Here is a 14,780-nt window from a genome sequence, read left to right as displayed (position 1 = left end):
AAAATATCTAACTTTAAGTGGTAAATTATTTACTGTGTCCCAGTAGCCAGAGTTTACAAAGTCTTACTAATCTCTCATCATAAAATCCTCAACTTTAAGAGTTTACTCATTCATTTCAACCACTGACTTATGCATGTGAACCAGTGCCCAAGTGATCACTATGAAAAAGCTGAGCCCCAAAACATGAAAAAAGTCAGTTAAAGAAAGAGCTTTTGATAGAGACATTGTCAAAAGCAGGTTCTGAAGAGTGTTCTACAACCAATACAAAGTAATTTCTGTCATCTTACCAATTAGTTTACTATGTTCCTCATACAAACTTCAAAGCATGTTTCAAATAAAAGAATAATCACTAAGCACAACAGATGTGGAATTATAATTTAAGAAACTGAAAGAGGATGCTATAATTTTAACTTTGTTTACATTTTTGCTGTTGGGACTTACTATTCTACCTCTCTCTTCCATGTAGCCCATTATTCCCATTGTCCTTATAAGCAGACCACAAAAAAACCAAACCCATAAACTCCCTGTCTCTCCCCAAAGTGACACAAAATCATCTACCACAGGCACTGAGACACCTCTGACTGTGTGACTTAGAATTTTTAAGTCTACAAAACCAGAAATCTAGTAGTAGAAAAACATGTCCCTAAATAAAATAGGAATGTAACCAAAATCTCCTGATTTAAGTAGGTAACGATTGAAGCTCATTAACAGGCAACTAGACAAGTCTATCCAGAAAAGTGGAAGAAGAGCGTAACTGATAGAGAATGAACTGTTCTGTTGGAAACTGTAGCCAGAAGAAAGAATTACATTTCAAAATACAGCTAATTCTTATGGCTTTACACTCCTAAGTCAAATATTTAGGGTTCCTTTAAAGACAACTTTATTGTTCCTTTAAACACAAACTACTCTGAGGAAGGAAGACAGAGGAGTGCAAAAGAAAGCTCAAAAAACTAGAAAGCTGTGCATTGTTGCCAATCTAGGCAATGGAAGCTTCCTAATAAAACTCAAACCTTCACTAATTTGTATGGATTCTTTTTTCTTGAAATGTTTCTAATGCTCACCAAAAGATAAATCTGATCAAAAAAACTTGAGGAAAATACCTACTGCAAGTGTTCTGGAGAAGTCTCGAAATAACAAAAGACTTCATACAGTATTCTTAAAAATATGCATGCATTTCATTTAACAAGAGAAGAGATAATACATGCAGAAATCTGGACAACAAGAAGAAAGTCTCCAATCCTAAAAGAAGTATACACACACTACTTTTACCAATACATACTGCAGGATGGGGAACATGATTTTATTGTCAAGGGAAATCAATTCGTTGGCAGTTTTGGGTATTTGGCCATTAAGGAAAAGAACACACTAAATTAACTGAGGCAACTCATATGAGTCATTTCATTTGTATTGTGTTATCTGTGAAAGTTCTCCTTGAGTGCTTTTGAAAGAGTGGGTGGATTCAAATAGCATAAAGTCTGCATTTTGCAGATGGGAACAGCAATAGGCAGTTCACAGGAATTGCACAGATTATCTTGAATTGCCATTTTTTTGTGTCACTTGTCCAGTATTTTACTGATAATCTTGTCAATGGACAGATTTAACCTTATAAAATGTCCCCAGAGTACTTATTCTTTCAGAAGCATAAGATTCTGGATTTGAATTTAAAAAGTCACACAATCTTTGTTACGTATGGATCTTAAACGCCAAGATGCATCAAAATTTTCCCATCAAAACTCTGGAGAAAACTCCACAATAATTTTCCAAATCAACAGTAATCTGTTTAGTGACACTACAGGCTTCTTGCCCTTTTAAAAACTGTGCTATTAAGATAGAAGGTCCATTTTTTCAGACCTATGACAAGGTAAACAGCAGAACATTACGTGAGTCAGATAAAGCCTGTCTCTTGTGAGTCCCCTTCTACTACTCCCACTAAAAGCATTAAACTAGTCACTGTTTTTCTGGACCCAGAGTTACATTGTGGAACACATTTTGTGGTCTGATGAGCAATTGCATTATGAGGAAGGAAAAAAAAAAGTATTCACTGAATAAGTAGTTCAGTTTAGTATTCCAACAGCAGCAGCAGCAGAATCCAGTGTGAGAGATGAGAACTTTCAGTGAAGACTTAAACTGGGTAAACAGGCCCAATCTACATGCTTGGTCTACACCGTAAGAGGCATTATCACAATACCTACAATTTCCATTGTTCTAAAGATAAACATTTCTTACTTGCTAAAAACAGCCATTCTAGAAATCTTTGCTTACAGAAATTAGACCACAATGAAAAGCTGTCAAATTAATCTTTTAACAGTATCTTCTTGTGGATTCTGACCAATGACTGCATGTTTTTACAGCATACTGTTATGTCCCCTATCTTCCCCCAACCATAAGCTGTTTTGCTCATCACACAACCAAAATGCTGGACAAAACAGATGGGTGAAGAGGAACATATTCTTCTCCCCCTGTCCCCCCTTTTGTTTGGGTAGTAAGGCACAGAACAGTTCAAAATAAAACTACATTGCATGAATACACAAAGCATTGTTATCAGTTTTTTATCACTTATAAATGCATTATCTTCAGTGTGAATTATCTTCAGTATATGACAAACACTACATTAACTTTAAGACACGTGATTTTTGTGATATGACAGAACTTTGTTATACAAAAGAAAAAGGAAAGAGTGTCTTTAAGTATAGGGAAAAAACATTAGGAAGCCAAAAGACTTATGAAAAAGCTCAACAAGTGGGCCTTGTCTATTCCATTGCCTTTTTTATTAAGAAAAATGCCAAGCTCTCTAGTTCAGTTCAAATACTACTTATTTTGTCTCTTCCTGTGCTGCTTAGCAGTTACAGTTGCACCTACTTTTGCAGGGACTCTTAAGAAGAGGGAAGGACAGATTATAGTTATTGATTTGTCAGTACAAGTGACAAATTTTGTAAAACAGAATTAGTGCGTGCATGCATGCATGTTTGAAGACCTTTGATGAACCAAAAATGTTATGGTTAATGCAAAATCACAGCTACTTGGAAAGCATATTAGAGGCCAGGTGACAGGTAAATCAGTTACCAAGTCGAAAACTGAAGTATGTAGATTTTACAAATGAACTTCATTCTGTATTTCATTAAAGGCTCCATTCAAGTTAGCCATTTGGAATGATACAGCACAGAGAACCAATAATGCCTCAAATAATCCTTAAGACAGGTTTTCCAGTACTTATCTTCCCCTCTGCCATAGGGTAAGAAAATGTGCAAATGTGAATAAGGAAAGCTACCAAAGCACAGGATAAGAATGGCAGGCACATGAGACTTTGCATATCATCATACTACTTCTCTCTACTGTCAATTCTTCTATCACCATGGAACATTAGGTTAAATAACCAGTGCAATGTAACTTTCCTGCCTTTCACAAGAATAAACTACCTTAATCAGGCACCACAAGGTAAAGCACAGGCACACTGACAAAGCTACCAGCATGTGTCAAAGCCCCTTGTTTGTTATGCTCACGCAGAGGAACCTCTACTATAGAGTACACAAAAATCCAAGTCAAAAAAGTAAAGTTATTAGTATGTCATAAGCGGAGATTTTCAAACTGTCTTCTAATTTGTGAAAATATCACAGTAACTGGATGTTGTACACTCAGTGTCATTATCACATTCAATATATCTCAGCTTCTAGAAATGGAATTATTTGAACTTTCAATTGTCTCCACTAAAATATCTCTGAAGAAAGATCACCTCTCTTCTGTATACAAGTATTTGTGGGATAGTTTCTCACTGCAACATAAAATTTTAAGAAAATAACTTCACAGTTTATGTATAAATTATATTTCCCTTTTTTGCCCACTACTTGCAACAGTACCAGCATAAAAACAACTTTACTATAGCACAATTCATGTAATTAACCTTATGTATTTTACATTTATGTTATAGCAAATAATGATGAATTTAAGTTATAATTAGCATACAGAACAGGAAACTTCTAAAAAATAACTTCATAACCTGTAAATTAGTTGTTTATAAAAATTCCTCTGAACTACCACAGAGCACTAGATAGACTTGCTGAAAACTACATAAAGTTAAAACAGACGTTACTAAGAACAAATATAATTCAGCTTCTCCATTCTTATCTAAATAAACCACAAGATTTAGCTACATACAGTTCCAGACAGCACATCATGAGGGCAACAGTTGAGAAGGTGGCTCTTGCACACTCTGTCATCACTGAATTTGATTCGCTGACGGGTCGTGTCACCTGCAATATAGAAATCAACACATTCCAGGTTAGAAATCTGGGGAAGCTGGACACGTTCTGCAGGTTACATGCAAAGCGTTAACTCTGCCCTGTCAGATAGTGAAGGCCTATGGAAACTATAACTTAAAAGACTGTATGCTTCTTTCCCAAATAACACAAAACACACAAATACATGTTTTATTGCTCTATAATGCTATTTTAAAATCCTCTCACTCTTCCCCTTCAAAAATGCAGTGTGAAAGGTGCTTGAAACCAGAAAGACAGCATTAGCTTAAAAACACTTTGCTACAACAGCATTTGTTAAATGAGCTATATAACGTTCTATTCAGATTTTGCATGAAATAGTTATGTATTTGTATGCAACAATCAGCATATAAAAGCAGCCTCATAAACACAAAATGATACACATTGAGTCTTCACCGAATCCCACCTGATACTCGTTTTATGATTTTGCTCTAGGATGCAAGCACCCTCTTACTTCTGATGGGAGTAGCATAAAGACTTGGCAGAAGAATGATTTCAAATGCTTACAAACCTGAAAAAAACCCTCAAACATATGAACATAGCCTATATGCAAAATTATTTTAGAGATGTTTGCATATCTCCGTATCATAAGCTTTTTTTTTCTTTTCTACATGCTGTTTGTTGGGCTGGGAACATCTTAATTGTATCTTCATCATGGCAGGTTGTAGTTCCTGCATCAGCAGAAGCATCAACCTGCCCACACACTGAGGTCCAATTGCACGTTTAAATAACCCCATCTTGGAGCAAGACCTAAAGTCTTCAGAACAAAGTAACCAGCTGGTACTTTGGGGAGGAGGGCAGGAATAAGTTTTCCTTTGAGTCATAACATAATTGTCACTATTTGAGATTCAGAGGAAAAACCACTGGTATGGCTCTCTTCTTGTTAAGACACAGGCATGATAAAACACCTTAATCTCTCTCGGGATGTATCTTTTTATCCATTTTTTAAAAGGTAACAACTTGTTAAAATCTCTAATCATTGAAAACCTACTGGCGAATTACTGAAGCACGGAGGGCTGCTCACATTCAGTGAGTTCTGATAGCAGCTCCATTTCATCAAATATTTTAAAGAATGTAGATACATTTTGCAGCTATTAAAGTTTTTTATGGCTTCATGACCTAAGACACTGAGAATTTTTAAACTAGTAAACAATTGAAGAAGCCAAATTCATTACTGAGGTTAATACAACTGAGGGGAATAAAAAACCCCTCTCTCATTAGTCAAGCCTTTCTTACCATTATGTAATCACATTTTTAAATATCAGTTCTATGCACAGGATGCTAGTATATAACACTTTCAGATGGGCCAAGTTTCAGATTATTAAGCAAACAAAAGTTTCCAAAAACACCACATGCTTAATTTGCTGCGGGATGCAACAGTTAAAACCTGTAATCCACAGGCTAAAGACAGCTTCAAAGCAGTTCAACAATAGGTTTTCTAGAGGACGACCTTACTGCTTAGTTATACTTACGCTACTAGGAATTTAGAGCAATCCCTTTATAATCATGCCTGCTACTACAGTAAAGAGTTTTGAGTTTTGGTTTTTTTCCTTTCTTTTTAGGAGGTGGATCCATTTTTTTTTTTAAACACATAACTGCGTTTGTTCCACATTCATTAACACATCTGAAAAGTTATTGATAACTCACGGCTCGGCGAATGCGGGGCCTTTCTGACACTCCCTTGCAGATTGATGTAGGCAGGCAAAGATACATTGAACCTTTATAAATAAAACAAGGGGCCAGATTGTTCAGTTTGTATAGAATAATAGACTCTGCCAGCAATTTTAACACAGCATCTAGAAATACATGTTGACTGTAAAGATTCTTCTATATAAAGACAAATGAACAGAATCAAGAAAAGTATTTTAAAAAAAGACATCCGATGGCCTAATAGCACTAACCTATCAGGAGTCAAGGAGTTATCAAGACCAAAAAATTGCTGAAAGACTCATAGTTCCTTAGGTAAAGTTGGGAAGCAGTATTTTCACACACATTACCTCAACATCTTGATGTAGCTTTTTTCATACCTCTACCACAACTAGGTACTGATGCTACAGCTCCAATACAGTCTTTTTTCACCTAAGTGGCTAGCACGATAATCACAATCACCAAACTGAGATAAGACAACATAGGAAAAAGATTTAAAAAAAAGTAGCAGAAACCGACCATTGACAGCCTCAAGAACACGTTCCGTATTTACACTTTAAATGTTTATTCTTTCCGCACTGTGCCTCTGGTCTAGTATTTAAGAGACTTTCAGAAAGGCTCCCATACACAGAACATTCAGATATTTACCTCTTCCTATGAAAAGCAGTTTCATACATTTGCATTTATTTAATTAATCTACGCTGTTTCAGAAGGAATGGTTTATCAAAAAGGTGTCATATACTATGTCCTAACAGTGTCCGAATTTTGTGTCCCTCTGGCAGCTCATTCCAGAGTCTGACAGCCTCAGAAGAAAATGCTTTTACTTCTTCATGAATTTTGTGAGCTCTAATACCCCTAAATAGTGCAGACCTCTTGGCAAAGACAAAAGTTGCATTCTCCCGATGTCCTACAGATGAATCATCTTGAGCAGGTGACGACCTAGGGTCTACATGGGTTGCTGGGGTTGGAGGGCGGAATAAAATCTACAGATTCACCGTACACCTGACATTCAGCCTGCAGCAAAAGAGACTTTTGCATATGCCTTCTAAGAATTAAAACAACATGAATAGGTGTGTTCTTAAGCCAAGGAATTCAGCAGTATGTCAGATGACGAAGAGAAGTAGCATCTTGGTTAAGTTGTACTTAGGTTGATACACCCTTTATATGGTCAAACAATCAAGTGAATGCTAAGCAATGTTTGAGTATTTTAAAAAAGGCTTTATATATTCTGTAAGAAGAAAATAATACACCTAGGTACCAAGTAGCTGCAGTCATCTAAATTTTAGAAGCATCCTTAAACGTTTATAAAGGGGACACTATCACTGATATTTCAGACCTTATTACAAGTTCTATTTTAATAGGTAAATAATTAAATTATCTCAGAATAGCAACTTATTTAACCCTGCCTCTGAAGAATAGCAGAGTATTCAACTACTTGATCTTTAGGGCTCATGGTCATTAAAGAAATCAAAGTAATTTACCAGGACATTACAGGAGTCAACATCTATTACTGTAAAGCCATCCCTGTGTTTCCAATTAGATGTTCTCCATTAAAAAAGTCATAAAATTTTTATGGAGATACAGAAAAAATATATTTTCCTCAAGAAGCAGCAGCTTTAGTTTTACTTGAAGTACCTGGCTCAAACCATATTTCTATAAGAGATTACTTTCCTGATGAATGGAGAACCTTGAAACAGAATTGAAGACATTCAAGAAAAAAAGCCAAACATTAAGGAAATTTCTATGCTTACACATCTTATATCCTTTATAAGCATAAGGAAACTGCACACGAGAGACACAAATACTAAAGAGATGACGGCAGTAATGTAAGCTTTCTAAAGGAAGTTTTCTAGTTGGCATTAAACATGCTGACGTAATAGCATGTTAAGTAACATCAATATTCAAAACCAATGCATACTGCTGATTAAGGAAGATCCAGAGGTTAAGATCACAATCCGCACTTGTACTATACAATTCACTTTGAACTCCCAAGTCTAACCTATTAATAAGCCTCCTCAATGCCATTCCTTTTCAGTATATGTTAATCACAAACCAGCAGAATGAACACTTACGTATCAACAATTCTTAGCATTATAACATGCTTGTAACAATGATTTATTTGATCCAGCATCTCTTACTGTTCTGATGCATCCTAATATACCGATGTATCCTAATATATAATCCCAGTGCATTGATGAGAATTACCCTTTATAGTCCAACTGTAACCTCCAATCACAAAGTAAAGGTGCAATCTGTGCAAAGACAACAATGTGCATTTTTATTTTCATGCCATTGACTTCATCAAGCTATATCAACCAAACTCAGCTTTCCAGGCAAATTTTTGAAGCATGAGTCCCAACATGTTGGCAAGAGACTCCGAAAGCTTTACTCATGAAGAGCTACTAATAGGGTGGAAGATCAGGTTGAAGACTGCATATAGGATCATAGAATAGTTTGGGCTGGAAGGGACCTTTAAAGGTTATCTAGTCCAACCCCCCCGCAATGAGCGGGGACATCTTTAACTAGATCAGGTTGCTCAGAGCCCCGTTCAACCTGACCTGGAATGTTTCTAGGGATGGGGCATCTACCACCTCTCTGGGCAACCTGTGCCAGTATCAAATTTAATCAGCGAAGAAAACCCTGTATAACAAGTATTGAGCATCATTATTTAATAGAGACTTACGCAGTCACAGACATCCTGTTCCTGCTACATACTGAACAGGCAGTCAATTCTGATATTCTTGTCACTAACACTGGACGCATCTTTACCATAACACCTTTAGAATAATACACTTCTAAGCTGGATTGCTTCTGGTTTACACTATGACTGAATTAATACTTGTGAATGCAGAATATAATGAAACTATTTTTTAGCTAACACATTACAAGTAGAAAATCATTCCTGTATTTGTTCCATGAAGTATGAATGTGCTCATTTGCTTCTTCAATAAATGCCATCTCATACAGTGCCCCAAATCCAGGGTAGAAAAATTCCTGAAGTCCTTCATTGTTCCCCTCATTTTTAAGGGCTAAAGTACCAGAACTTTACAACAAAGCCAGCAAATGCACACAATTCACAAACACAATCACTGCTCTTAAAGTCTTCTGACTGGCTCACGATTGACAAAAAAAGAATCTTTTCATGAAGTCTGCATGTTGCTACTACTTTCATATTTCTAGGCCAGTATCAGTTCAACGTTTTGCATAGGTTTTGCAGAAATTCGTGTATACAAAATATTTTTTTCTCCCTTTATTTTGCTGCTGATCCGTATTTGAAAAAAAAGAGCTCTCAGAGGAGGCTTTAGCTCCCTAACCTGGCTCTCAGCCTGAAGCTACCCAAATGGCTAGGAGTCCTCCAGTAATGGACAGCGTAATGAAAACTGACTTCAAAAGCACATATTACCTTCGACCTACAAGGGGAAAGCAAAGTGGAAAGCAAAATCTATGTACCCTGAAAATACGAACCTCAACCCACAACCCATCCTTAGGTACACAGGGAACTCTTCAATAACCCCATATGGAAACAAAGAAATTAAAAAATGGATTACAAGTTCTATGTTGCACCTCTGTTACCACATAAAGGGTGTCACCAAACATGATGACATACAAACAGGATGACTTTAAGCTAAGCACAGAGGTGTCACTTCAACTTCTCCCAAACAAGGACAGAAAAGTCACACATTAGTAACCACTTCTAAGGATAACAGAAATGGCTAGTGCAAAACATAAAAACTGATGTGAACAGATGCAAAAAAGGTATTTTAAGTTTCAATGCTGGAAGATGATGATCTAGAAGAAGAAAAGTGCTTTGCTAGTAACAGCTAAGGAACTGAGTTAAAGACTCCAAACACAGCAGTTGAGCCCAAAAAGCTAGCAGGTGAAGCAAAAGAGGTACTGATCAGCACTTCATACATCAGGGTTCTGTATATTTAAAGGCTCCAAAGATTTTTCTGCTAGTCACATGGCATAATTTGTTAGGATGCTTGGGAGAACATTTTCATGACCACATGTAAGTCTCAGAAGCACACACAAACGTACCTGTCTCTTAAGAAGAATCTCATTAACTTTGCTAGTTTTCATGTTTCTGGACTATAACCTAATTTTGACATAGTGGCAATTATTTAACAAAACAAAACAAAAACAAAACCCAAAACCAGAACCATCACCACATTTCTTTGCAATAGTCAAGTCTTGGCAGTTTCAAGATGTTGTGTTGGTCCTGGGCCAGTCGCGTCTGCACTACTATCAGAAGTAATGATCCTGCTCCGCCCTCTGCTTCTAACAGATTGCTCACACTGACTCCAGCACTCATGCGGCAAGGCAGAGCAGGTAACCGACCTGGCAGAAAATGAACCAGTTGAGCAAGGTAAACCGATTTAAGATAAAACAGGATCTTTGCAATCAGGCCTTTTAAAGAAAACTTGGCAATCTTTGCTCATTTCAGGTATATTGGGGGGGAGGGGGGAATTCCTGGGGCACTAATATCAATAGTTAACATTTCACTCAATTTGTAAATTACTATTTAAACCAATTATAGTCCTACTTGTATGGCTCACTCCTGTTTTCTAGAGAATGGTGATGACAAAAACAGGGTTTACCTAAGCATACTATTAAAAAAAAGTTTAATCAATTTTATAGTTGAAAAATAGTATTTTAAAAAATAAAAATCACACCTTTCTATCAGCTTATTCCTAATACTTCTGAGTGACAAGTTCCTGCAGCTCTGGTCATCAACAATAAATTAAACTTGAACTAACCTTTTAACTATTGACAGAAAAGTCCTTTAGTTTAACCGCTAACAGTAAAACAACAACATGAAGAAAACATTAATATGTAAGTACACAAGATTAGCACCTGGTCTTCAGCACTCCTTATTTCTCAAGATTTGGGAAACGCATACTATGTATTCAGTAGTTTCTATTTAAGCCTCTCTATTTAAGTATGTCAGGTTATCAGTACCTCGAATGACATATTTCAGAGAAGATTTTTTTTTTTCAACCTGCAGTCCATGACTGCATTAAATTAGTTCAGCTTTTTACTAACCTCAAAACCTAAGCCACTTTTTTTTGTTGTCGTTTAAATTTGGCATGGTCCCCATCCAATCCAGTTTTCCACTTCTTGTCAGAGAAGTGTGCAAGAGAAGTTTAATTTAGGTATACTTAAGGTATTAAAAAAACCCCACACACTTGTTTTTAAATAATGTGCTTTTCCAGGTGTGTAACAGAACCATTCCTGCCATTTACAGAATAATTTCATTGTATTGACATTAAAAATACAAATGCTTTTTAGATATCCCAGATGAATTCTAAGAACTGCAACTCACTGGAAACCCCTGAAGAGCATCTGCCAAGTCCCTTCTGTTTCATTTCTCTGTCAGGTGCCTGTCACATGAGCAAAGGCAAGCACAAAGCAGCAGGGCACTGGGACACTTGCAGCTGGCAAGAGGCTGCCTGAACATCACATCCTGGCAGGTAGCAGGCAGCAGTTCATCACACGCTGAGAGATTCCATGTGACTACAACTGCATCTATCCCACTGCCAAAATTCAGACAAGGGAGGGAGCAGGTTGCCAAAGCAAGTCACAAAGCTCTCAGTTCTCCCTGCCTGCAAGCACAGAGCCCTCTGAGAAAGGATATGGCATGGGGCAGGCCTGGAGCCATATACCTTGTTCTCGACAGCCACACGTTGAGCAACTCTGTTTGAAATGAGAAGCCTCCTTACTAACACAGTCTATTTTTCATAAATATTCTTACCGCTCAGTGGGTATTTTCTGAATCAATTTGACCAATACAGAACTGTGCTTTTTAGGTGTTCTCAGAGCTTAGCAGCAAATCCATAGAAACATTTAATAACTACGTCCTCTGAGCTTCTCCATTCTGGCCCCAGGGGCACCAGATATAAAGAGTGTGCACAAAGTTCACAAATTGCAGCCTACAGCTCATCTCCTAAAACCGTATTTGAGCATCTCATTGTGGAATTTTCAAAACCATTTTCAGAGCATTTTCCTGTTCTGTACTAATGATATTATACGCTCCACAAAAGTAATACACACTGCATATTCAGGCACCACCATTGGCTTTGAATTTACCTCTGAGCTTGTTCTAGTCCCACTGAACAGATCAAATGTTTTATCTGCCTTTTCTAATATAGGTAAGAATTTTGAACTTGCACATTATAGGCTCCTCAAAAAAAAAACAAAAACCAAACCCACCCAAAACAAAGCAAAAATCCCCAAACTCTATAAAGTATAAAATTCCGTTAATCAGGAAATTAAAAAGCACTTTGGTAATTTTTAACAACATAAAACACAAGCATGACCAACAAAGGTTATTATTTTAGAAACATTTTAAACTCTGTTGTGTTGCCAGGGTAAGCAAAATCAAAGGAAATGGAGACAAATGGTGAAATGAGAGCTACGATCTACCAAGAAATCAAAAAATTGCCACATTTTAATGAAAAGCTGCAATTTGCATATTACTAGAAATAGAGTGTTTGTCAAAGGTGATAGGCACATAAGAAACCAAACGACCCCAAACCGCACAACCCTCAAGGCTGGCAATATTTCAATGACCTTGAGCCTGGCCTTGAATTTATTAAGTACCAGCTCTGCAGAAAAGGATGATTTTCAATCCCTGTGCACACTACAGTTTAAGTAATGCTCCATGGGGTTGTTTTGGTTTTTTTTAAACTAGAATGGTATTACAACGAGATCCTCAATTGCCCACTTAATCCAATAATGGAAGCCAGTTTTGCAAACAGTCTTTTTTCCTTATCCTTTCCCATCCTGCCAATTTCATTTAAATGCTTCCTCTCTAGCCAGTTAGTTTCTAAACAGTTCAGCACAAGCAGTTTGGGAATTACAGGGTGGGTGGGGGGACTACAATTACCAATAAAATAACTGCTTTCTCACAAAGCTATAAGGAAATCTAGTATGAAATTGCTTTTCCTGGTTTGAATCTTAAATTTAATAGCCATTTAGCATCTTTAAACAGCTGTCACAGGTAAATCACTCTTCCCCCATCGCCCAACAGAAAATACATTCATAAATCAGCATAGCCCTCCCCCTCTTTTAAACGTTCTTTATAGTTTTAGGTAGCTCCAAGACAGTGATCTTGGTGCCAACACTGGAAAGACTTGACTCTCATGAGCACAACATTACTTTGCCAAGCACTTAAGACACACACAGCCACCACAGGAAGCATTCGAAAAAACTTCTGGGGCAAAACAAAACCACCCTAAGTCACATCCTGCATGATGACTAGTCACTAACCAGCCTTGCTCTGCAGAACAGTAATTTTCCAATGAGATTATCATGCCTTTGTTTAAAACAACTATAAGCACTTATCAGAAAACATTCATGATATACTGTGTATGCAAAAACTAGTAACATTTATTTAAAATTCTAGATTATACTAAAAAAAAAAAAAAGCTGTCAGATCACATTACCCCAGTACCAACAGATGACCGGCACATACAAGGTACATCCCAGTTCATACATCCTACTCGGTGCATGGGAAAACAGGTAACCGTTAATTCAGCATGAAGCTTCAACAAACATGTAACAGATCTGCAAGAGCGAGTACAACATGTAGAACATTTAAATAATCTCCAATTGCTGTCTACCCTCGGGTGCAGTATTCTCTCGTTTATAAAGAAAATACTACACGCCGTAACAGGAACTGCTCTTTTCTAGCAGACCTCAAACTATCTGGATTCATGGGCGACTGCCAGTTCACACTTTCACGCTGATCGCCAGGCTCCCTGACAAAAACTCTGAGAAGCTTTACACAGCGAAAATCTTCAGTTCACTACGTGACCGCAGATTGATCTGAAACCTGACTGTTCATCTAATATCTCCCTCCTGGGATTACCGACTCCAGATGTTAAGCTTTTAGTTAGCTATTTGGGGCTCGTTTGTTTTCAAAAGAGTCCGTCCACTTGGGTTTAACTACACTCTCTCAGAAAGCAACAGCCATACCCACCTGCTGACTGACAGAATAGTTTGGGTCACGCTTTAGACAAAACTACAACAACGCACAATAAAAAAAAACCCAAACTGCTTTACAGAAGCGGCTGTCCGTTTGGGGGGATTTTTTGGTTCACCCCCCCCCCCCGCCGTGATCTGAGTCTAGCAAACTGCTGTTTCCCTCAGCAGTGAGTCGCGCAGGACGGGTCCGCGGGCGCGCCTTTACCGGCGCGGTACCGCTGCGAACCCCAAGCACCGCGGGGAACGGATCTTAAGCTGCAGCTGCAGCTCAAGCGGCAGCACAGCCTGCCGGCTGCCCGGACAACGCCTGGCGCTGGCAGCTCCGCGGGGGCAGGCGGCGCCCGGCTCCCCCCAGCCCCGGGGGCGGCAGCGCCGGAGGCCCCCACCCCGCCACCGACCCACAGCCTCGGCAGGCACCGCCCCGCGAGGGGGGGGGGGGCAAGGAGCGGGCGCCGGGCCTGCCAATCACGGTGAACGGCCGGCCAGCCTGCCCGGTACCGCCGCGACCTCAGGGGCTTCGGCGGCTCCGCCTCCTCCTCCCCTCCCCCGCCCCGGCCGGGGGGGCACTTACCGTCCCGGGACGTGCCCATGAGCTGGTCCAGCATGGCGCGCATCTGGGCCTGCGCCGACATCTTGAGCGCGCGGGAGGGCCGGCCCGGCCGGCCGAGTCACGCCGACAGCGGCCTACAAGGCCCGAGGCCCGGCGCGGCGCTCAGCCCTCCCCCTCGCGTCACTGGCGGGCCCGGGCGGAGCCGCTCCCCCGAGGCCGCCGGGCTGAAGCGGGCGCTGCCTCTGTCTCGCGCTGCCGGTGGAAGGCGGAGCGGGAAACCTGCCTCGCGCCGGCCTCAGTGCCGCCGCCGCCGCCGCTGTCTTGCC

General features: G+C 39.2%; 1 protein-coding gene across 1 annotated transcript in view; it reads right to left on the bottom strand.

Moving 5' to 3' along the window:
- LOC309409937 (putative RNA-binding protein Luc7-like 2) overlaps positions 1–14,536 on the bottom strand; it is a gene marked incomplete at both ends in the record, with an annotated part of 34,008 nt that extends 19,472 nt beyond the window's left edge. The window contains 2 exons of the mRNA XM_082006205.1: positions 4,153–4,247; positions 14,476–14,536. Of these exons, the coding sequence (XP_081862331.1) occupies positions 4,153–4,247; positions 14,476–14,536 (156 nt within the window). The remainder of the gene's footprint in view (positions 1–4,152; positions 4,248–14,475) is intronic.
- Positions 14,537–14,780: the final 244 nt, after the last annotated feature.

This window comes from Phaethon aethereus, assembly GCF_964289735.1.
Source record: "Phaethon aethereus genome assembly, chromosome: 1".
NCBI lineage: Eukaryota > Metazoa > Chordata > Aves > Phaethontiformes > Phaethontidae > Phaethon > Phaethon aethereus.
The sequence above is the reverse complement of the archived record's forward strand: the minus strand, read 5'-3'. Positions and strand labels throughout refer to the sequence as shown.